The 23821-nt window shown below is 46.2% G+C and overlaps 1 protein-coding gene across 1 annotated transcript in view; it reads left to right on the top strand.

Moving 5' to 3' along the window:
* The window catches only part of PNPT1 (polyribonucleotide nucleotidyltransferase 1), a 91822-nt gene that overhangs the window by 4407 nt on the left and 63594 nt on the right, over nucleotides 1-23821 (top strand). Inside the window, exons 3-7 of the mRNA XM_040429711.1 lie at nucleotides 1641-1715; nucleotides 7833-7938; nucleotides 16154-16203; nucleotides 16884-16947; nucleotides 20006-20053. Of these exons, the coding sequence (XP_040285645.1) occupies nucleotides 1641-1715; nucleotides 7833-7938; nucleotides 16154-16203; nucleotides 16884-16947; nucleotides 20006-20053 (343 nt within the window). The remainder of the gene's footprint in view (nucleotides 1-1640; nucleotides 1716-7832; nucleotides 7939-16153; nucleotides 16204-16883; nucleotides 16948-20005; nucleotides 20054-23821) is intronic.

Here is a 23821-nt window from a genome sequence, read left to right as displayed (position 1 = left end):
TCAGCAGCTTTTTCAGCCCCCAGACACAGGAGAGCACATGTTCAGCTGTCACTCCATTTAAACAAAGCAGTCTTGCAGTGAGGAGAAGGATCAGGGTCCTCGGGGCCCCCCTCCCCCCCTGGCAGTGATCAAAGTAGACCCTATTTTTTTTTACCTATTCTATGGATAGGTAGGTAAGTCAGTTCTGGTGTCCTCTGTTCATAGACTCCTACCCCTTGATTCAATTAAAGCTGCCCAAAAACCTTAGAGACCTTTTGGCCTGAGCGATGTAAAATGTATGGTCTCCCTAAGCAGTGCTTGGACATTTGTCAGACATGTGGAGGGCTGAAAGGGAGCAGTTTTGACTAGGGGCCAAGGAGAACAGTACAAATGTACCTTTTATGCAGCTTTTATTATCAGGAGTAGCGTGAATATGAGGATTTGATTCTACAAGCTAGTGCACCGTAAAGAAAATCTCTCCCTTTCCAACTGTTTGCATAGACACACATAGCTGTAGTTCACCTGATTAAAAAAATGTTAAACTGAGGCTCCGTTCCTGAGTCATGATTTTATTCCTTAATATGCAAATGAGGTCCCTTGTGCAATGAGGACATCACACCATTGCTCTTGTTGCACCCAAGGTACACTCCTTTCTGTGGCCATCCCCTCCCTTGCTGCTTTGCCACTGCTTGGCTCTGTATATTAAAGCAGAGCGGGAGGGATTGGTCACAGAAAGGAGCAGAGCATGGGGGCAGCAAAAGCAATGGTGACGCCTCACCATTGCACCAAAAGCCTAATTTGTATATTAAGAAAAAATATCATACCTTGGGAACTGAGCCTCGGATCTAGAAAAGATAAATAGCATTTTAATCAGGTGAACCACAGCTATTTGTGCAAACAAATGATAGGGAGGTCACTGGTGCCAGATTCCCTTTATGGGGCAGAAGCTGCTAGAATAAAACTTCATATTCACACTACTCCTGATAATTAAAGCTTTGCTCTGTGCTTTAAGCTGCTTGACGGCCTCTCCCCTCTACTCGGAGTGACAGCTGTAACATCCAACCAGGAGACTACTATAGCTGTCATGCACAGCAGTGGGGGAGGAGCTGTGAAGCAGTTCAATGCAGAAAACATTTCATGGTGAAGCTTCGCCTCTTGGGCACTTAAATTTAGAGCAGTGTCTGAAAGAATAAAACTTCATATTATCACTGATCCTGATAATAACAAAATATATCCTTAGCATGCTTAAAACTGCTGACAGATTCCCTCGAAATCCCCCTTTTTTTTGTTTAATTAGTGGTGAGGCTAGATGTGGATCCCCATCTTATGACATATCAGACGTTAGTTTTTTTTTTTTTTGTTTTTTTTTTAAAATAAATTATTGTATAATAGTCTAAGTACTAAATGCAGTGATGCAGGTAAGGACATTGTATAAGGTATTTCCTATTATGAGAGCAAGGTTAGTAGTCCTGGCCGACATTTACAGCGGACTGCAGTAAGATCTAGTTGGCTTTACACCCCCGGGGCCTCATGTACATGACTGCGTAGATCTCGGTCCATAATTCCAAATGTATTTCAATTGATGGGCACTTTAATATGAGTTAATCTGTTATGTAAATTTAAATATTGTCATTTACATATAATTATTATTTTTCATTAAGCTCGGTGATACATCTGTAATGGTAACAGCTGTGAGTAAAACAAAGCCGTCTCCATCTCAGTTCATGCCGTTGGTGGTGAGTACAGATCAGTTAAAATCATAAGTAGAACCACAGTGTGAATTCTGTTGTGTCCTCGTTGGACAGTCCCCTTCCATGAGACTGGTACCCCGGCGATCAGCTGATCGTGGTTGGTGAGCCAGCCCCATGACAGTATTATTCAAAGGCTTTAGCTTTCCATATAGCAGGGATCAGCACCTTCCAGCTGTTGTAAAACTACAATTCCCAGCATGCTCCATTCGTTTCTGAGTTCTTAGAAGAGCACAGCAAGTATGCATGCTGGGAGTTGTAGTTTCACAACAACTGGAGTGCCAGAGGTTACCTACCCCTGCACTACAGTGATGGCTGGTCTTTCCAGCTTCTCCAACTAATTGTTGAGGGTCCCAGGGGTCTATTACTTTCATATACCCTAATGTCTCATACATTTATCCCTTATCCCTTTATACTTAGAGAAAGAGGCTGTCATTCAGAGTTAAAAATTGCTAAATGACTGGAGTGCGGTTAAAATAATAAAACAAGTTCCACATACCGGCTCACCCCCATGCTTTGTTCACAAGTTTACTGAAAGTACAGTGCCACTTTAAGTAAAACTTGTTTTATTTTAACCCCTTATCTGTCATTTAGCATTTTTTATTTTAACTCTAATAACCCGTTTAATTGCTATAGTTTCACATTTCTTATGGTGGTGTTTATTAACCACCTCAGCCCCCAGTGCTTAAACACCCTGAAAGACCAGGCCACTTTTTACACTTCTGACCTACACTACTTTCACCGTTTATTGCTCGGTCATGCAACTTACCACCCAAATGAATTTTACCTCCTTTTCTTCTCACTAATAGAGCTTTCATTTGGTGGTATTTCATTGCTGCTGACATTTTTACTTTTTTTGTTATTAATCGAAATTTAACGATTTTTTTGCAAAAAAAAGACATTTTTCACTTTCAGTTGTAAAATTTTGCAAAAAAAAACGACATCCATATAGAAATTTTGCTCTAAATTTATAGTTCTACATGTCTTTGATAAAAAAAAAATGTTTGGGTAAAAAAAAAATGGTTTGGGTAAAAGTTATAGCGTTTACAAACTATGGTACAAAAATGTGAATTTCCGCTTTTTGAAGCAGCTCTGACTTTCTGAGCACCTGTCATGTTTCCTGAGGTTCTACAATGGCCAGACAGTACAAACACCCCACAAATGACCCCATTTCGGAAAGTACACACCCTAAGGTATTCGCTGATGGGCATAGTGAGTTCATAGAAGTTTTTATTTTTTGTCACAAGTTAGCGGAAAATGATGATTTTTTTTTTATTTTATTTTTTTCTTACAAAGTCTCATATTCCACTAACTTGTGACAAAAAATAAAAACTTCTATGAACTCACTATGCCCATCACGAAATACCTTGGGGTCTCTTCTTTCCAAAATGGGGTCACTTGTGGGGTAGTTATACTGCCCTGGCATTCTAGGGGCCCAAATGTGTGGTAAGGAGTTTGAAATCAAATTCTGTAAAAAATGACGAGTGAAATCCGAAAGGTGCTCTTTGGAATATGGGCCCCTTTGCCCACCTAGGCTGCAAAAAAGTGTCACACATCTGGTATCTCTGTATTCAGGAGAAGTTGAGGAATGTGTTTTGGGGTGTCTTTTTACATATACCCATGCTGGGTGAGATAAATATCTTGGTCAAATGCCAACTTTGTATAAAAAAATGGGAAAAGTTGTCTTTTGCCAAGATATTTCTCTCACCCAGCATGGGTATATGTAAAAAGACACCCCAAAACACATTCCCCACCTTCTCCTGAGTACGGCAATACCAGATGTGTGACACTTTTTTGCAGCCTAGGTGGGCAAAGGGGCCCATATTCCAAAGAGTACCTTTCGGATTTCACTCGTCATTTTTTACAGAATTTGATTTCAAACTCCTTACCACACATTTGGGCCCCTAGAATGCCAGGGCAGTATAACTACCCCACAAGTGACCCCATTTTGGAAAGAAGACACCCCAAGGTATTTCGTGAGGGGCATGGCAAGTTCCTAGAATTTTTTATTTTTTGTCACAAGTTAGTGGAAAATGATGATTTTTTTTTTTTTTTTTTTTTTTCATACAAAGTCTCATATTCCACTAACTTGTGACAAAAAATAAAAACTTCCATGAACTCACTATGCCCATCAGCGAATACCTTGGGGTCTCTTCTTTCCAAAATGGGGTCACTTGTGGGGTAGTTATACTGCCCTGGCATTCTAGGGGCCCAAATGTGTGGTAAGGAGTTTGAAATCAAATTCTGTAAAAAATGACGAGTGAAATCCGAAAGGTGCTCTTTGGAATGTGGGCCCCTTTGCCCACCTAGGCTGCAAAAAAGTGTCACACATCTGGTATCTCCGTATTCAGTAGAAGTTGGGGAATGTGTTTTGGGGTGTCTTTTTACATATACCCATGCTGGGTGAGAGAAATATCTTGGTCAAATGCCAACTTTGTATAAAAAAATGGGAAAAGTTGTCTTTTGCCAAGATATTTCTCTCACCCAGCAGGGGTATATGTAAAATTACACCCCAAAACACATTCCCCACCTTCTCCTGAGTACGGAGATACCAGATGTGTGACACTTTTTTGCAGCCTAGGTGGGCAAAGGGGCCCATATTCCAAAGAGCACCTTTCGGATTTCACAGGTCATTTATTACAGAATTTGATTTCAAACTCCTTACCACACATTTGGGCCACTAGAATGCCAGGGCAGTATAACTACCCCACAAGTGACCCCATTTTGGAAAGAAGACACCCCAAGGTATTCGCTGATGGGCATAGTGAGTTCATGGAAGTTTTTATTTTTTGTCACAAGTTAGTGGAATATGAGACTTTGTATGGAAAAAAAAAAATCAGCATTTTCCACTAACTTGTGACAAAAAATAAAAAATTCTAGGAACTCGCCATGCCCCTCACGGAATACCTTGGGGTGTCTTCTTTCCAAAATGGGGTCACTTGTGGGGTAGTTATACTGCCCTGGCATTTTCCAGGGGCCCTAATGTGTGGTAAGTAGGTAAATGACCTGTGAAATCCTAAAGGTGCTCTTTGGAATATGGGCCCCTTTGCCCACCTAGGCTGCAAAAAAGTGTCACACATGTGGTATCGCCGTATTCAGGAGAAGTTGGGGAATGTGTTTTGGGGTGTCATTTTACATATACCCTTGCTGGGTGAGAGAAATATCTTGGCAAAAGACAACTTTTCCCATTTTTTTATACAAAGTTGGCATTTGACCAAGATATTTCTCTCACCCAGCATGGGTATATGTAAAATGACACCCCAAAACACATTCCCCAACTTCTCCTGAGTACGGCGATACCAGATGTGTGACACTTTTTTGCAGCCTAGATGCGCAAAGGTGCCCAAATTCCTTTTAGGAGGGCATTTTTAGACATTTGGATACCAGACTTCTTCTCACGCTTTGGGGCCCCTAGAATGCCAGGGCAGTATAAATACCCCACATGTGACCCCATTTTGGAAAGAAGACACCCCAAGGTATTCAATGAGGGGCATGGCGAGTTCATAGAAAAAAAATTTTTTTGCCACAAGTTAGCGGAAATTGATATTTTTAATTTTTTTCTCACAAAGTCTCCCGTTCCGCTAACTTGGGACAAAAATTTCAATCTTTCATGGACTCAATATGCCCCTCACGGAATACCTGGGGGTGTCTTCTTTCCGAAATGGGGTCACATGTGGGGTATTTATACTGCCCTGGCATTCTAGGGGCCCTAAAGCGTGAGAAGAAGTCTGGAATATAAATGTCTAAAAAATTTTACGCATTTGGATTCCGTGAGGGGTATGGTGAGTTCATGTGAGATTTTATTTTTTGACACAAGTTAGTGGAATATGAGACTTTGTAAGAAAAAAAAAATAAAAATCCGCTAACTTGGGCCAAAAAAATGTCTGAATGGAGCCTGACAGGGGGGGTGATCAATGACAGGGGGAGTGATCAATGACAGGGGGGGGTGATCAATGACAGGGGGAGTGATCAATGACAGGGGGAGTGATCAATGACAGGGGGGGTGATCAATGACAGGGGGAGTGATCAATGACAGGGGGGGTGATCAATGACAGGGGGGGGGGATCAATGACAGGGGGGGTGATCAATGACAGGGGGAGTGATCAATGACAGGGGGAGTGATCAATGACAGGGGGAGTGATCAATGACAGGGGGAGTGATCAATGACAGGGGGAGTGATCAATGACAGGGGGGGTGATCAATGACAGGGGGGTGATCAATGACAGGGGGGTGATCAGAGAGTCTATATGGGGTGATAACCACAGTCATTGATCACGCCCGTGTAAGGCTTCATTCAGACGTCCGTATGCGTTTTGCGGATCCGATCCATCTATCAGTGGATCCGTAAAAATCATGCGGACATCTGAATGGAGCTTTACAGGGGGTTGATCAATGACAGGGGGGTGATCAGGGAGTCTATATGGGGTGATCACCACAGTCATTGATCATGCCCCTGTAAGGCTTCATTCAGACGTCCGGATGCGTTTTGCGGATCCGATCCATCTATCAGTGGATCCGTAAAAATCATGCGGACGTCTGAATGGAGCTTTACAGGGGGTTGATCAATGACAGGGGTGTAATCAATGACAGGGGGGTGATCAGGGAGTCTATATGGGGTGATAACCACAGTCATTGATCACGCCCCTGTAAGGCTTCATTCAGACGTCCGGATGCGTTTTGCGGATCCGATCCATCTATCAGTGCATCCGTAAAAATCATGCGGACATCTGAATGGAGCTTTACAGGGGGTTGATCAATGACAGGGGGGTGATCAGGGAGTCTATATGGGGTGATAACCACAGTCATTGATCACGCCCCTGTAAGGCTTCATTCAGACGTCCGTATGCGTTTTGCGGATCCGATCCATCTATCAGTGCATCCGTAAAAATCATGCGGACATCTGAATGGAGCTTTACAAGGGGGTGATCAGGGAGTCTATATGGGGTGATCACCACAGTCATTGATCATGCCCCTGTAAGGCTTCATTCAGACGTCCGGATGCGTTTTGCGGATCGGATCCATCTATCAGTGCATCCGTAAAAATCATGCGGACATCTGAATGGAGCTTTACAGGGGGGTGATCAGGGAGTCTATATGGGGTGATCACCACAGTCATTGATCATGCCCCTGTAAGGCTTCATTCAGACGTCCGGATGCGTTTTGCGGATCGGATCCATCTATCAGTGCATCCGTAAAAATCATGCGGACATCTGAATGGAGCTTTACAGGGGGGTGATCAGGGAGTCTATATGGGGTGATCACCACAGTCATTGATCATGCCCCTGTAAGGCTTCATTCAGACGTCCGGATGCGTTTTGCGGATCCGATCCATCTATCAGTGCATCCGTAAAAATCATGCGGACGTCTGAATGGAGCTTTACAGGGGGGTAATCAATGACAGGGGTGTAATCAATGACGGGGGTGATCAGGGAGTCTATATGGGGTGATAACCACAGTCATTGATCACGCCCCTGTAAGGCTTTATTCAGACGTCCGGATGCGTTTTGCGGATCCGATCCATCTATCAGTGGATCCGTAAAAATCATGCGGACGTCTGAATGGAGCTTTACAGGGGGTTGATCAATGACAGGGGGGTAATCAATGACAGGGGGGTGATCAGGGAGTCTATATGGGGTGATCAGGGGTGATCAGGGGCTAATAAGGGGTTAATAAGTGACGGGGGGGGGGTGTAGTGTAGTGTAGTGGTGCTTGGTGGGACTTTACTGAGCTACCTGTGTCCTCTGGTGGTCGATCCAAACAAAGGGGACCACCAGAGGACCAGGTAGCAGGTATATTAGACGCTGTTATCAAAACAGCGTCTAATATACCTGTTAGGGGTTAAAAAAAACACATCTCCAGCCTGCCAGCGAACGATCGCCGCTGGCAGGCTGGAGATCAACTCTCTTACCTTCCGTTCCTGTGAGCGCGCGCGCCTGTGTGCGCGCGTTCACAGGAAGTCTCGGCTCGCGCGAGATGACGCATATATGCGTGACTCTGCGCAGGGCTGCCACCTCCGGAACGCGATCCTGCGTTAGGCGGTCCGGAGGTGGTTAAATACATCCACTTGGTGAGAATATATTAATATTTTTTACCCGTCTCTTATAGGTTGACTACAGACAGAAAGCTGCCGCTGCAGGAAGGATACCTACAAATCATCTGAGAAGAGAACTGGGCTCAACTCCACATGAAATTCTAACCAGCAGAGTTATAGGTACTTAAAACAATAAGTTTTATTAAAAAGGACCTAAACTTTTGGTGAAACTGCGATCGTGGAGCGGTGCTCTGCCCTATCTGGTTTCCTCTGCTTAGCTTTTTCAGCTTGCAGAGTACAGATACACAGAAAGTAAGATAATTGTTTGCAATTTCTCGCTCGTATCATTGGGGGACACAGGACCGTGGGTATAGCTGCTTGCTGCCACTAGGAGGCGACACTAGGCTGAAAAGTGATAACTCCTCCCCTGCCGGCTATACCCCCTCCAGCCTAGAGAGAGCATATCCATATTTAGCTTGGTGTCGTAGGAGGCAGACCTCCTTTTTTCTTTCTGGTTTTATCTTTTTTCCATTTAGGTAGGGGAAACAGAGGTGCCTAACCCTCGGTCTACCCCGGGAGCTAGACCAGTGTCGGATTCCCTCACCGCTCGACCTCCCCAAGAAGCAAAAGTGGACAAGGGCAGCCCAGCTCCCCTGCTTCCCACCAGCCAAAGGGTCACCTGGATCCGGCGAGACCCCCCACCATTCCAGTCTCCTGCCACTTCGGGTGCCAGCTGCTGAAGAGGTGACCCTGCTGGTAATCTGAGGAGGGATGAAGAGAAGAGGATAAAGATGGGGTGAGTAGTCCGGATTGGGTGAGTATCCAATGGAGGACCTCTGAAAGTTCCCAATCCACCCTCCTGGGTCGTTTGGTTGATTAAGCACTGCCTTTACAATTCGGTGAGTGGACCCGTAGAAGTTCCTATTCCATCCCCTGGGTAGTTTGGTTGTTATATCACCTCCGGCGCAGCCTGCAACTGCCATGGGCTAGATGCTGAGAGGTAGAACTGCGTATGAGCAGGACATACCGTATTTTTCGCCCCATAAGACGCACTTTTTCTCCCCCCAAAATGGGGGGAAAATGCCCCTGCGTCTTATGGGGCGAATGCTGGCAGTTTTACATCGCAAGCTGCGATGTACGAGCGAGCGGGGACTCGGGGAGGGACTGGGAGGAGGAGCTGGGGGCCGGCAATAGCGGCGGGGCGGTGCAGTCAGTGTACTATAGCCCCGCCGCTCCGGTATACTAATATAAGATGTCTTATTCAATTAATAGTTATTAAACATGCCCCCTCACTCCTAATAGTACCTTACATCCTAACCGCTTCAGTAGAATGCAGGCAGGCAGGCCGGGCGGGCGGCAGCGTAACTCCCTGATGTCACGTGCCTGCGCCGCCTACTTTATGAATGAAGCAGGCGGTGCAGGCAAGTGACGTCAGTGAGTGACGCGCCGGCCTGCCTGCCTGCATTGTACTGAAGCGATTAGGATGTAAGGTACTATTAGGAGTGAGGGGGCATGTTTAATAACTATTAATTGAATAAGACATCTTATATTTGTATACTGAAGCAGCGGGGCTATAGTACACTGACTGCACCGCACCGCCGCTATTGCCGGCCCCCAGCTCCTCCTCCCAGAGTCCCCGCTCGCTCGTACATCGCAGCTTGCGATGTAAAACTGCCAGCATTCACCCCATAAGACGCAGGGGCATTTTGTATACTGGAGCGGCGGGGGGGGGGGGGGTGATCTGTGGGTGACATTTTTATGGGGGACATCTGTGGATGGCACAGTTATGGGCTGGGGGGGTCTGTGGATGGCACTGTTATGGGCTGGGGGGGTCTGTGGATGGCACATATATAACAGTGCCACCCACAGATCCCCCCCTGTAACAGTGCCACCCACAGATCCCCCCTGTAACAGTGCCACCCACAGATCCCCCCTGTAACAGTGCCACCCACAGATCCCCCCTGTAACAGTGCAAGCCACAGATCCCCCCTGTAACAGTGCAAGCCACAGAACCCCCCGTAACAGTGTCCGCCATCCACAGATCCCTCCCCATAACAGTGTCCGCCATCCACAGATCCCTCCCCATAACAGTGTCCGTCATCCACAGATCCCTCCCCATAACAGTGTCGGTCATCCACAGATCCCCCCAATAACAGTGTCGGTCATCCACAGATCCCCCCAATAACAGTGTCGGTCATCCACAGATCCCCCCAATAACAGTGTCGGTCATCCACAGATCCCCCCAATAACAGTGTCAGTCATCCACAGATCCCCCCAATAACAGTGTCGGTCATCCACAGATCCCCCCAATAACAGTGTCGGTCATCCACAGATCCCCCCAATAACAGTGTCGGTCATCCACAGATCCCCCCAATAACAGTGTCGGTCATCCACAGATCCCCCCAATAACAGTGTCGGTCATCCACAGATCCCCCCAATAACAGTGTCGGTCATCCACAGATCCCCCCAATAACAGTGTCGGTCATCCACAGATCCCCCCCAATAACAGTGTCGGTCATCAACAGATCCCCCCCCCCCCCACAACAGTGTCCGTCATCCACAGATCCCCCCCCCCATAAGTGTCTGTCATCCACAGATCCCCCCCCCCCCATAAGTGTCCGTCATTATCCACAGATCCCCCCCCCCCCATAAGTGTCCGTCATCCACAGATTCCCCCCCCCATAACAGTGTCCGTCATCCACAGATCCCCCCCCATAACAGTGTCCGTCATCCACAGATCCCCCCCCCCATAACAGTGTCCGTTATCCACAGACCCCCCCCATAACAGTGTCCGTCATCCACAGACCCCCCCCATAACAGTGTCCGTCATCCACAGATCCCCCCCCCCATAACAGTGTCCGTCATCCACAGATCCCCCCCCCCATAACAGTGTCCGTCATCCACAGATCCCCCCCCCCCCATAACAGTGTCCGTCATCCACAGATCCCCCCCATAAGTGTCCGTGATCCACAGATCCCCCCCATAACAGTGTCCGTGATCCACAGATCCCCCCCATAACAGGGTCCGTCATCCACAGATCCTCCCCATAACAGTGTCCGTCATCCACAGATCCCCCCCATAACAGTGTCCGTCATCCACAGATCCCCCAGTAATAGTGCCATCCACAGACCACCATTAGTTCCAACCCCACCAAACACACAGCACACCTTTTGGTTAAAAATATTTTTTTTTATTATTTTCCTCCCCAAAAACCTAGGTGCGTCTAATAGGGCGAAAAATACGGTATTTCCTCCTTGCTCACCTCCACACCTCACCCTTCCTCCCTAGGGTCACGCTCAGAACCCTCCCTCCCTCCCTGGAGGGTTTAGTTCCGAGGGGGGGGTATCAGTTATTCGGACTCTGACATGAATCCGGTTCAATCTTCCAAGATTGCGTGCATGCTAGCCAGCAGTACTGGTTGTATGCATTACCCCCTTCCTTAGGCGGCATTTGCACTACTACTGGATACAGTACTTACCTTATGTATTACCTCCTTCCATAGGTGGACTAACTGCACTAGCACTGGTCTCAGTGCCAGCCATAGGCGTTCCCCCTTCCGTAGGTGGCGGAATTGCAGTTCCACTAGGTACAATACTGGCCGTATGCATTAGCCTCTTTTATAGGTGGCGTTATGGCATTATCACTGGTTGCAGTGTTTACCGTATGCATTACCCCCTTACATAGGTGGAGACATGGCACTTCCCACAGGGTACATGACTCGTCGTATGCATTACCCCCTTCTATAAGGGGTGTAATTTCTCTACCATTGGATTCAGTTCCTGCCTTGTGCATTAACCCCTTCCATAGGTGGTGTACTTGCACTACCTTGGGATACAGTACTTGCCGTATATATTTCTCCCCTCCATAGGTGGGGTAATTACCCTACCGTTGGATACGGTTCTAACTGTTGCGCTACCCCCTTCCTTAACTGGAGGATTGCACTACCACTGGATGCTATTCCATCAGTCGTTTGCCATCACCATGCTTCCTGTGGCATTACCTCCTTCCACAAGTGATCCGTTAATGGGGGAATCACTAAGCATCTTTGCATGCTATAATTCAACTACGCCACGACACTTGATGCCTTGGCTTCCTTCACAGGGGGGCCGTGGCAACAGTCGGTTCCCGCTGGTGCCTTGTACTCTTAATCTAGTGGCATATGGATACTGTGGCTACTTCGATATTGTATCCTTCTATTCTTCTGGCGTTGGTTGGGGGCTCAAATATGTCGACCTTAGTTCTCTCAGGGGGGTCACCCAGCAACACTTAAGTGTCCCAGAGACCCCATCCCCATGGGCCTCCACCGGTCAGGTTGGTCATGGTATTGGTCCTCGACAACGTGTAGTGCGCATGCCATTACACAGAATATTGTGATTACGATCCAGCGAGCAGAATGTTGCACTGACTCTGTATTCTTTGTCCACCACTCTTTCTTATCTAGGTGAGGGTGTTATGCTCGCACTCTGCAGTGGCTACTACAGCGTGTTCTCCTCCGCAGGGGAAGTTTTCACGCTAGGGCTAGAGATCGTAGTCGCTGCAGTGGGGCAGCCCCCCTCAGGTAGGGGTTCTACCCTGGCACTGCTTCGGCGGTCGCTCCTGTTCAGCGCCCTTTTCAGGTGGAGTGTTAAGGCTAGCTCTACTGAACTGGGACAGCATGGTACCATGGCTTCTACTGGATGTCCTCATGCCTCCCCCTCAGTTTTACGCTGGCGGAGCATGCTGTAGCTCCTACTGTACAAGGGGTATTTGCGTCCCACTACATAATAGGGTTCCTACTGCACAGCTCCTTCGTCAGGTGTCGGATTCTTCTAACACTGGAATTGGTGGCCTCTACGGTGTGGCCTCCTCCTCAGCTGGAGTATGGCGTTAGCATTACTTTCGTGGCTTCCCTTGTATGGCCTCCTCCTTAGGCGCAGTATTGCATTACCACTAGATTCTGTAGAGCGCCAGTCCCAGATGGGAATGGGCTTTAGCCCTGCCCTCTTACTGGTTTACACTACCGATAATTGACCGTTGCTCTGACAACTGTTGTCCTTCTGACGTCAACTCGGGCTTTGCGATGGCGTAATTGCCATAGCTGATCAGCAACTACTTTCGGGTGCGCTCTACTGGGTAGCTTAGTCCCTGCGGCACTCGTCTACCACTAGATTGCCGTTATAAGCGGGACTTGGGTGCTAATAGTTGATGCCGTGACGCAATTGGTGCTACCTCTCTTTAGATATGAGTAATGTCTACGGCACCTCAAGCCGATGGTGGTCATTCCTTTCACTGCTCATTCCGGGGGTGGACTACGAGTCTCCCCACGCCACGCAGAGCGGGTGTCTGTCACGCCTTGCCACCGCTGGTAGGGGTTTCGTTCTGGGAACGGAACACCTTTTTCTTTTCCTGTCCCTCCTCGAGCTGGATGGCTGACCACCTTCCCCTTCTGTCTAGCTGACCAGTAGCCATGGGTTGTACGGCTCTGGAATCCCATCTCTATTTTTTCCACGTGACAAGGGTACCTCTGGTACGGTGGGGGCGTTGGATGTCGTAACCGCACTCCACCCGGCAAGAGTATTTCTCTCATCTTGGTCCTACTTTTCTGCCCTACCAGGCAGGGTTGCCACATTGTCAAAATATGGTCACTGACGGGGCTTCCCATCACCGGTGATGCTCACATCGGCTTTACTTCTACCTTTCTCCAAGGTATTGGTTCTTTGGCCTGCAGTTGGGCATGCCTGGCTCAGGCGTTTTTTTTCTCTGTGGTTTCTCAAGCAGCTTCTCTCGCTAGAAGTCTCACCACAAGCCTTTACGGCTCTAGGGGCATTGGTCTACCAATTTACCACTTCCTAGGGGGCATTCTCTTGACCAGAGGAGGATCTTGCGGACCTGGATTTTTGGTTCTGCTTCCACAGTTGCGGCCAGGAGCTGGCTTCGTCCAAACGAACTGTAGGTTGTTTGGTGGAGTTTCAGTGAGGATTAGGTCCTCCCTCTGGGACGTCTTCTTCTCCTTTTTATTTCTGGGAAGGCAGCATTCCGGGTGGCGGGATCATCCACCCAGCGTTTTTCGGAGTTGATAGCGCCGTCTTGCACGTACATTTTTCTTTTGTCATAAACATAAGGCAGTGCTCCGCCCAGTATCTTAGTCGCCCTTTCACGTCATCACAGACATGGGTTTCTCTTCTTTCTCCCTCGCATTATGAAGAGCGAGCTCTCCATTAGCCATGTAATTTGGCCTCTGAGGTTTGCTTGTCCATGAATAGCGCCTACCGCCGTACAGACTTTTACCAGTTTTTTCCTGGAGGTCCTTGTCAAAGCTTGACGGCCTCCAAATGGATGTTTTCCAGGTATATCTGTTTGACAGTTGCTCGGGCATTCCGCTCCCGGGGTAAGGCACCGCCCAGCGGAGTTATAGCCCACCCGACCAGCGGTCAGCGCTTCTCGGGTTCATCTCCTCCATGCATCAGCTTTCCAGTTGTAGAAGGCAGTGTCTTGGTCTTCCGGGCACACGTTCACCAAGTTTTACCGGGTGCCTTCCTAGGCATCGGCAGATGCTGCTCCGGGCAGCAGGGTCTTGCAGGCGGCAGTGGATTACGCATCCTCGAGGGCGCTTTCTCCATGGGCGTGTGGTTCTTCCCTCCCCGTGGACTGCTTTGGAACGTCCCACGGTCCTGTGTCCCCAATGATACGAACGAGAAAACAAGATTTTTGTGAACTCACCTGTAAAATCTTTCTCGCTTAGTTCATTGGGGGACACAGCTCCCACCCAGTGATTTCTGTTTGCAGCAAATGATGGCGGTTGGTGGGGCCAGTATGGTCCTCAGTTCTGGTTCGGTCCGACTGGCATTTGTCAGTTATTGGTTGTTTACCGTGTTGTTGTTTTTTTTTTTTTCCTCTCCATCCTACTCCTATTGCTTGGGCACAAACTGACATGCTCTCTCCAGGCTGGAGGGGGTATAGCTGGCAGGGGAGGAGTTATCACTTTTCAGCCTATTGTCGCCTCCTAGTGGCAGCAAGCAGCTATACCCACGGTCCTGTGTCCCCCAATGAACTAATGAAAACTCGTGGGTTTTTTTTCCTAAAAAGTTACTAACCTTTTAGACACTTTATGCAAAAATGTTCAAAATGCTTGGAAACTCATTTTTGTGATATACTTTATTTACCGATTTTACTGTTTTAGCAGGGTATGGGTTCCACTGTACTACTGGGATGGGGGCAGCAGCGAGCTTAAAGCTCTGCACAGCACTTTGGTACACGAGACCCCACACTTATGTGCTATGCAGAGCTTTTAGCTAAGGATACTTCGTAAAACAGCAAAAACATTACATGCAGTGTATTAAAGGGGCCATTGTTACTTTCCCAGAAACAGCACCACACCTGTCTTTGGGTTGCTTCTGGTGTTGCAGCTGATCTCCAGTGAAATGAATAGCTCTGAGCTGCAGTACTTGGCACAATCAGTGGACAGGTATGTCACTGTTTTTAGTAGGTAGCAACCATGTTTTTCTAATTCTGTATAACCCCTTTAAATACATGACCGAGGGGCCTGAAATTTGAAGCCAGTTTCACCCATTGTTTACAGCAACTTGTATGTGCTTATTAGATACTGAGGAGCAGGTTGACCTCAACTCAGCACTTGTACTGCACCTCCTAGTTTCCCAGTATGAGTGCATTAACCATGCAACAAAGTGCCAAGTCCTACATTTCTGATCAATTTCCATTTTTAGTTTTGTTTTAATTTAAGGGGTGTTCTCAGAAATTGGTGGCATATCGCTAGGATATGCCACCAATGTCAGGTAGGTACAGGTCCCAGAACAGGATCAACAAAGTGAATGGAGAACAGCTGCGCTTGAGCGGCCACCCTTCATTCATTTTTATGGGAGTACCGAAAAGAGGCAAGCCCTCACCTTTTTCCACCAGTCCCGTAGAGGTGAATGGAGCAGTGGCTGACTTCCGAAACTCCCACAGAAGTGAAGGGAGAGCACGTCGCTCATGCTTGGTGTGCTCTTGTTCACTTTGGGGGCCCTGTTCTAGACATAGGTGCACCAATGTCTGGGGTGACGCAACCCCTTTAAGAAGAAAAAAAATTTAAGGAAAAAGTTGTAATACAAAAGTCATCCTTGGCCTCACCCACTTTATCCCACTTCTGTGTCGGTGTACAGGTGCTTCCTAAATATGGCACTCATTCTGAACAATATATTTCTCAATGTATTCAAGCCAAACAACTGTCATAAATACAATGATAATTCCACTTCCCATCTATTAAAAAAGGTGTCTGCCTGCAGCCACCAATAGGGGGAGCTCAGTACATAGGAATTAATTCTTTTACATTTGGCCTTCATTGAACTTTTGCCATACTGCATGATGGAAGTCACTGTGTATGTTGCTCATTTTGATCTAAAATATTCTGTGTTCCTAGATCGTTCAATTCGGCCTCTATTTCATGCCGGTTATTTTTATGATACACAGGTGAGTGTTACAGCTTATTTAAAGGAGTTTCTGGATGGAGTTCTTGTGCAGCTGTGTCAGGTATTGCAGCTCTGCTCTGGTAACTGGGCCGTGTAGGAGCTGCAGTATCAGACACAGTCCATAGACTAGACAAGAGCGGCACTGCTGCTGGGGGGTAAAAAAAACATTAAAGGGGTTCTGCACTTTGTTTTAACTGATGATCTATCATCTGGATAGATCAACATCTGATCGTCGGGGGTCCGACACCTGGGACCCCCGCCGATCAGCTGTTTGAGAAGGCAGCGGCGCTCCAGGAGCGCTGCGGCCTTCTCACTGTTTACCGCAGGGCCAGTGACGTCACGACTTGTATCAACTAGCGTGGGCGGGGCTAAGCTCTGATCTGTTGCCTTGAATGGAGCTTAGCCTCGCCCACACTAGTTGATACTAGTCGTGACATCAGTGGGCCGGCGGTAAACAGTGAGAATTCCGCAGCGCTCCTGGAGCGCTGCTGCCTTCTCAAACAGCTGATCGGCGGGGGTCCCGGGTGTCTGATTCCCACCAATCAGAAGCTGATGACCTATCCAGAGGATAGATCATCAGTTAAAACAAAGTGCAGAACCCCTTTAAACTTTTTACGATACGTTATATTCATACTTGTGTATGTGCGCTAATGCTGTTGCAATTTATTTTCCCAACTACAGATCCTGTGTAACTTATTAGCAGTGGATGGGATCAATGAACCCGATGTCTTGGCAATAAATGGAGGTATTTACAGCAGTGTTTCCCAATTTCCTGGGTTTTCTAACTGTAAGTAAGTTATGGGATATCAGTAGGGTATACCATGACTTACAAATTAATGGGGACTGTGACCCATCACTAATCACTAGAGTGTAGACACTGCAGTGGAAATGAAGCATAAGGCTAGGGCCATACAGTGACTTGTGGCAGAAAAGTCGCGCAACATTTTTAATAATGGTAGTCAATGGTGTCGCACTGGGATAGTCGCAAAAAAATCCATCCAGGTTGGGTTTCTGTGCGACACCATTGACTATTATTACAAAAAATGTTGTGCGATATCACGGTGTATCCGTAGCCTAATGGTCCCTTCTAGTATTCTTCCCTGCACAATAGCACTCCCAGTGCCACACTGCAGGTTATCTCTACTCGCTTGTATGGGGTTTGGGTTTCAGTTCCTGCATTAAGCCTGGTCAGAAGCTGGGCTACATAAAGAAATGGTCCAGTAGTTCATTCGTTCTAGAAATTGCGCTGATCGCAGACATTTGACCCTTCAGTTGCCATTGTGAAATGTGACCATAGCATCTGAAGGCTGAAAACTCGGGAGCGCTGCGCTTCCAAGCCTGGAACGGCTCCACATAGTGGTGATTGGAGGAACCGTTCATTCCCTGCAGCAGCCTGGTCCTCCAGAATGACCCAGGGCCACTGCAGCTATGTTCCTGTGGAGGCCCTCCCTGTTACAGGGTTCCATAGGAACATATTGGAATTCTCATGCACTCCAATGGTAATACATTGGAGTCTATCACAGAAGCGATCTGATGATCACATGTGCACGTTTCCTAGGGGAAGTTTAAAAAATATATACACTGCTCAAAAAAATAAAGGGAACACAAAAATAACACATCCTAGATCTGAATTAATTAAATATTTTTCTGAAATACTTTGTTCTTTACATAGTTGAATGTGCTGACAACAAAATCACACAAAAATAAAAAAATGGAAATCAAATTTTTTAACCAATGGAGGTCTGGATTTGGAGTCACACTCAAAATTAAAGTGGAAAAACACACTACAGGCTGATCCAACTTTGATGTAATGTCCTTAAAACAAGTCAAAATGAGGCTCAGTAGTGTGTGTGGCCTCCACGTGCCTGTATGACCTCCCTACAACGCCTGTGCATGCTCCTGATGAGGTGGCGGATGGTCTCCTGAGGGATCTCCTCCCAGACCTGGACTAAAGCATCTGCCAACTCCTGGACAGTCTGTGGTGCAACGTGACGTTGGTGGATAGAGCGAGACATCATGTCCCAGATGTGCTCAATTGGATTCAGGTCTGGGGAACGGGCGGGCCAGTCCATAGCATCAATGCCTTGGTCTTGCAGGAACTGCTGACACACTCCAGCCACATGAGGTCTAGCATTGTCTTGCATTAGGAGGAACCCAGGGCCAACCGCACCAGCATATGGTCTCACAAGGGGTCTGAGGATCTCATCTCGGTACCTAATGGCAGTCAGGCTACCTCTGGCGAGCACATGGAGGGCTGTGCGGCCCTCCAAAGAAATGCCACCCCACACCATTACTGACCCAATGCCAAACCGGTCATGCTGGAGGATGTTGCAGGCAGCAGAACGTTCTCCACGGCGTCTCCAGACTCTGTCACATCTGTCACATGTGCTCCGTGTGAACCTGCTTTCATCTGTGAAGAGCACAGGGCGCCAGTGGCGAATTTGCCAATCTTGGTGTTCTCTGGCAAATGCCAAACGTCCTGCACGGTGTTGGGCTGTAAGCACAACCCCCACCTGTGGACGTCGGGCCCTCATATCACCCTCATGGAGTCTGTTTCTGACCGTTTGAGTAGACACATGCACATTTGTGGCCTGCTGGAGGTCATTTTGCAGGGCTCTGGCAGTGCTCCTCCTGTTCCTCCTTGCACAAAGGCGGAGGTAGCGGTCCTGCTGCTGGGTTGTTGCCCTCCTACGGCCTCCTCCACGTCTCCTGATGTACTGGCCTGTCTCCTGGTAGCGCCTCCATGCTCTGGACACTACGCTGACAGACACAGCAAACCTTCTTGCCACAGCTCGCATTGATGTGCCATCCTGGATAAGCTGCACTACCTGAGCCACTTGTGTGGGTTTTAGACTCCGTCTCATGCTACCACTAGAGTGAAAGCACCGCCAGCATTCAAAAGTGACCAAAACATCAGCCAGGAAGCATAGGAACTGAGAAGTGGTCAGGTCACCACCTGCAGAACCACTCCTTTATTGGGGGTGTCTTGCTAATTGCCTATAATTTCCACCTGTTGTCTATCCCATTTGCACAACAGCATGTGAAATTGATTGTCACTCAGTGTTGCTTCCTAAGTGGACAGTTTGATTTCACAGAAGTGTGATTGACTTGGAGTTACATTGTGTTGTTTAAGTGTTCCTTTTATTTTTTTGAGCAGTGTATATATATTTATAAATCGCCCCCATTTTCCCAAAATTTAAATAAACAAAGAAATCATAGGCATCGCCCTGACCGAAAACCCTGTTCTATTAAAATATAAAGATATGTATCCCATAGCGTCGTAACGGAAAAAAAACCCCATCAAATTCACCTCCCTGGTGCCAAAATAGTATCAATAAAAACTACAGACTAACCCTCAAAAATTAAGCCCTCGCCCATCTCTGTAGCCATAACTATAAAAAAAAACTTATGGGGTCAGAATATGGTGATGAAAAGAAAAAACTTTTTTTTTTCAAAATTTCTATTTCCATGTTAAGACACAAGAAAAACTATGTGATTGTGGTATGTAATGGTACTGACCCAGAGAATGAAGGGCACAGGTCAGTTTAAAAAAAAAAAAATCCCTTCAGAAAAGAGTGTCGTGGATATGAACTGCTTCAGGCCAAATCCAGAAGTGGATTCAAAAAAGTATAAAAGAAAGATTTTTTGTATCCACTCTTGTGTTTTGGATAAAAATAAAACTTCCACAAAATTGCATGTGTGAATCCAGCCCTTGAAGAATCTTGAACCTTTCTTCAGTTGGACAATAACTACATGCTATGATGTATTGAACCTCTGACTTCACCCTGTCTGTGTCTTTTTAGCCTCCGCTGCACTGGCGTTGTCGGATATACCTTGGAATGGGCCAGTAGGTAAGATAAGACTGGAATAGAAATTAAAGGGAGTCGGTCACCAACGTTTTACATTGTACACTGCCCATATTGCATTCTTGCAATGCGCATGCGCACTCCAATAACCACTGTGGGCATCGGCTTTGTTTGCAGTCGTAGTCAGCAGCAACTGGTGGCTTGCCGTACAGTCAGACAACCAAGGGACCCAGCACTAACCAACTGTTGCTGCTTCCCTTAATATTGTCAGAGTTTTAAAGGTTTGCCCTACCCCAAAAAACATTTTTAGTGATGGCCTGGAAAATTGTGTTTATACTCCGCTGCTCTGTTCCATCACTGAGACTCCGATCCCTGCTCCTTTTGGCAGGTTGACCAGAAGTGTGATGCCCCATCCATGGTCACGTGCACCACGCTGCAGCCTTTGAATTGAAAAATTCCATGGCTAAATGTTTCATTACATCCAATTACAAAAGTATTCAGATCCAGGTGTTGGTTTGAAAAATGTAGAATATTATTCATGGTACAACCCCTTTAAGAGCCCTAATACACTTTAGACAGCAGTCACCAAATGCTTGTTCCACTGACAGCTATTACTTCTGACTCCCTATACACTATTGGCTCAGCTGAATGTGCTTGTATTTTCAACAGGGAGAGGGGAATAAACTGGCAGTAGTTCATCACACGTAACAGAGGACTACATGCCCCATCATTCTTTTCTCTGATACATGTAGTTGGTCGGTCAGTTCTTTGAAAAACAGTGTAATCAGCTGACTTTCTTCTAACTTGTATAGGCACCTTAAGGCCTCTTTCACACGGGCGTCATGTTTTTGGCCCGGATAAGATGCGGGTGCGTTGCGGGAAAATGCGCGATTTTTCCGCCCGAGTGCAAAACATTGTAATGCGTTTTGCACGCGCGTGAGAAAAATCAGTATTTTTGGTACCCAAACCCGAACTTCTTCACAGAAGTTCGGGTTTGGAATCGGTGTTGTGTAGATTGTATTATTTTCCCTTATAACATGGTTACAAGGGAAAATAATAGCATTCTGAATACAGAATGCATAGTACAATAGCGCTGGAGGGGTTAAAAAATAAATAAATTTACTCACCTTAATCCACTTGCTCGCGCAGCCGACATCTCTTCTGTCTTCTTCTTTGCTGTGCACAGGAAAAGGACCTGTGGTGACGTCACTGCGCTCAACACATGGTCCATCACATGATCCAGCACCATGGTAAAAAAAGATCATGTTGATGGACCATGTGATGAGTGCAGTGACGTCACCACAGGTCCTTTTCCTGTGCACAGCAAAGATGAAGACAGAAGAGAAGCCGGGCTGCGCGAGCAAGTGGATTAAGGCGAGTTAAATAATTTTTTTTTAACCCCTCCAGCCCTATTGTACTATGCATTCTGTATTAAGAATGCTATTATTTTCCCTTATAACCATGTTATAAGGGAAAATAATAATGATCGGGTCCCCATCCCGATCGTCTCCTAGCAACCGTGCGTGAAAATCGCACCGCTCCCGCACTTGCTTGCGGATGCTTGCGATTTTCACGCAGCCCCATTCACTTCTATGTGGCCTGCGTTGCGTGAAAAACGCACAAAATAGAGCATGCTGCGATTTTCACGCAACGCACAAGTGATGCGTGAAAATCACCGCTCATGTGCACAGCCCCATAGAAATTAACCCCTTAAGGACACAGCCTTTTTACACCTTAGGACCAGGCCATTTTTTGCAATTCTGACCAGAGTCCCTTTAAGTGCTGATAACTTTAAAACGCTTTGACTTATCCAGGCCGTTCTGAGATTGTTTTTTCGTCACATATTGTACTTCATGACACTGGTAAAATGAAGCCAAAAAAATTATTTTTTTTGCACCAAAAAATACCTATTTTAACAAAAATTTGGAAAAAATTTGCAAATTTCAAAGTTTGTTTCTCTACTTCTGTAATACATAGTAATACCCCCAAAAATTGTGATGACTTTACATTCCCCATATGTCTACTTTATGTTTGAATTGTTTTGGGAATGATATTTTATTTTTTGGGGATGTTATAAGGCTTAGAAGTTTAGAAGCAAATCTTGAAATTTTTCAGAAATTTACAAAAACTCAATTTTTAGGGACCAGTTCAGGTCTGAAGTCACTTTGCAAGGCTTACATAATAGAAACCACCCAAAAATGACCCCATCTAAGAAACTACACCCCTCAAGGTATTCAAAACTGATTTTGCATACGTTGTTAACCCTTTAGGTGTTGCACAAGTTATTGGCAAATGGGGAGGAAATTTGAGAATTTCATTTTTTTGTCTAATTTTTCATTTTAACCCATTTTTTCCACTAACAAATCAAGGGTTAACAGCCAAACAAGACTGTATCTTTATTGCCCTGACTCTGCCGTTTACAGAAACACCCAATATGTGGCCGTAAACTACTGTACGGCCACACAGCGGGGCGTACAGTGAAAGGTGCGCCGTATGGTTTTTGGAAGGCTGATTTTTATGGACTGGTTTATTTACACCATGTCCCATTTGAAGCCCCCCTGATGCACCCCTAGAGGAGAAACTCCCTAAAAGTGACCCCATCTAAGAAACTACACCCCTCAAGGTATTCAAAACTGATTTTACATACATCGTTAACCCTTTAGGTGTTGCACAAGAGTTATTGGCAAATGGCGATGAAATTTGAGAACTTCATTTTTTTGCCTAATTTTCCATTTTAACCCATTTTTTCCACTAACAAAGCAAGGGTTAACAGCCAAACAAGACTGTATCTTTATTGCCCTGACTCTGCTGTTTACAGAAACACCCCATATGTGGCCGTAAACTACTGTACTGGCACACAGCGGGGCGTAGAGTGAAAGGTGCGCCGTATGGTTTTTGGAGGGCTGATTTTGCTGGACTGTTTTTTTGGCACCATGTCCCATTTGAAGCCCCCCTGATGCACCCCTAGAGTAGAAACTCCATAAAAGTGACCCCATCTAAGAAACTACACCCCTCAAGGTATTCAAAACTGATTTTACAAACTTTGTTAACCCTTTAGGTGTTGCACAAGATTTAATGGAAAATAGAGATACAATTTCAAAATTTCACTTTTTTGGCAGATTTTCCATTTTAATATTTTTTTTCCAGTTACAAAGCAAGGGTTAACAGCCAAACAAAACTCATTATTTATGGCCCTGATTCTGTAGTTTACAGAAACACCCCATATGTGGTCGTAAACAGCTGTACGGCCACACGGCAGGGCGCAGAAGGAAAGGAATGCCATACGGTTTTTGGAAGGCAGATTTTGCTGGACAGTTTTTTTTTTTACACCATGTCCCATTTGAAGCCCCCCTGATGCACCCCTAGAGTAGAAACTCCAAAAAAGTGACCCCATTTTAGAAACTACGGGATAGGGTGGCAGTTTTGTTGGTACTAGTTTAGGGTACATATGATTTTTGGTTGCTCTATATTACACTTTTTGTGCGGCAAGGTAACAAGAAATAGATTTTTTGGCACGTTTTTATTTTTTGTTATTTACAACATTCATCTGACAGGTTAGATCATGTGGTAATTTTATAGAGCAGGTTGTCACGGACGCGGCGATACCTAATATGTATACAATTTTTTTTATTTATGTAAGTTTTACACAATAATTTCATTTTTAAAACAAAAAAAATGTTTTAGTGTCTCCATAGTCTAAGAGCCATAGTTTTTTCAGTTTTTGGGCGATTATCTTAAGTAGGGTCTCATTTTTTGCGGGATGAAATGACGGTTTGATTGGCATCTATTTTGGGGTGCATATGACTTTTTGAT

This window comes from Bufo bufo, chromosome 4 (assembly GCF_905171765.1).
Source record: "Bufo bufo chromosome 4, aBufBuf1.1, whole genome shotgun sequence".
NCBI classification, from domain to species: domain Eukaryota; kingdom Metazoa; phylum Chordata; class Amphibia; order Anura; family Bufonidae; genus Bufo; species Bufo bufo.
The sequence above is the reverse complement of the archived record's forward strand: the minus strand, read 5'-3'. Positions and strand labels throughout refer to the sequence as shown.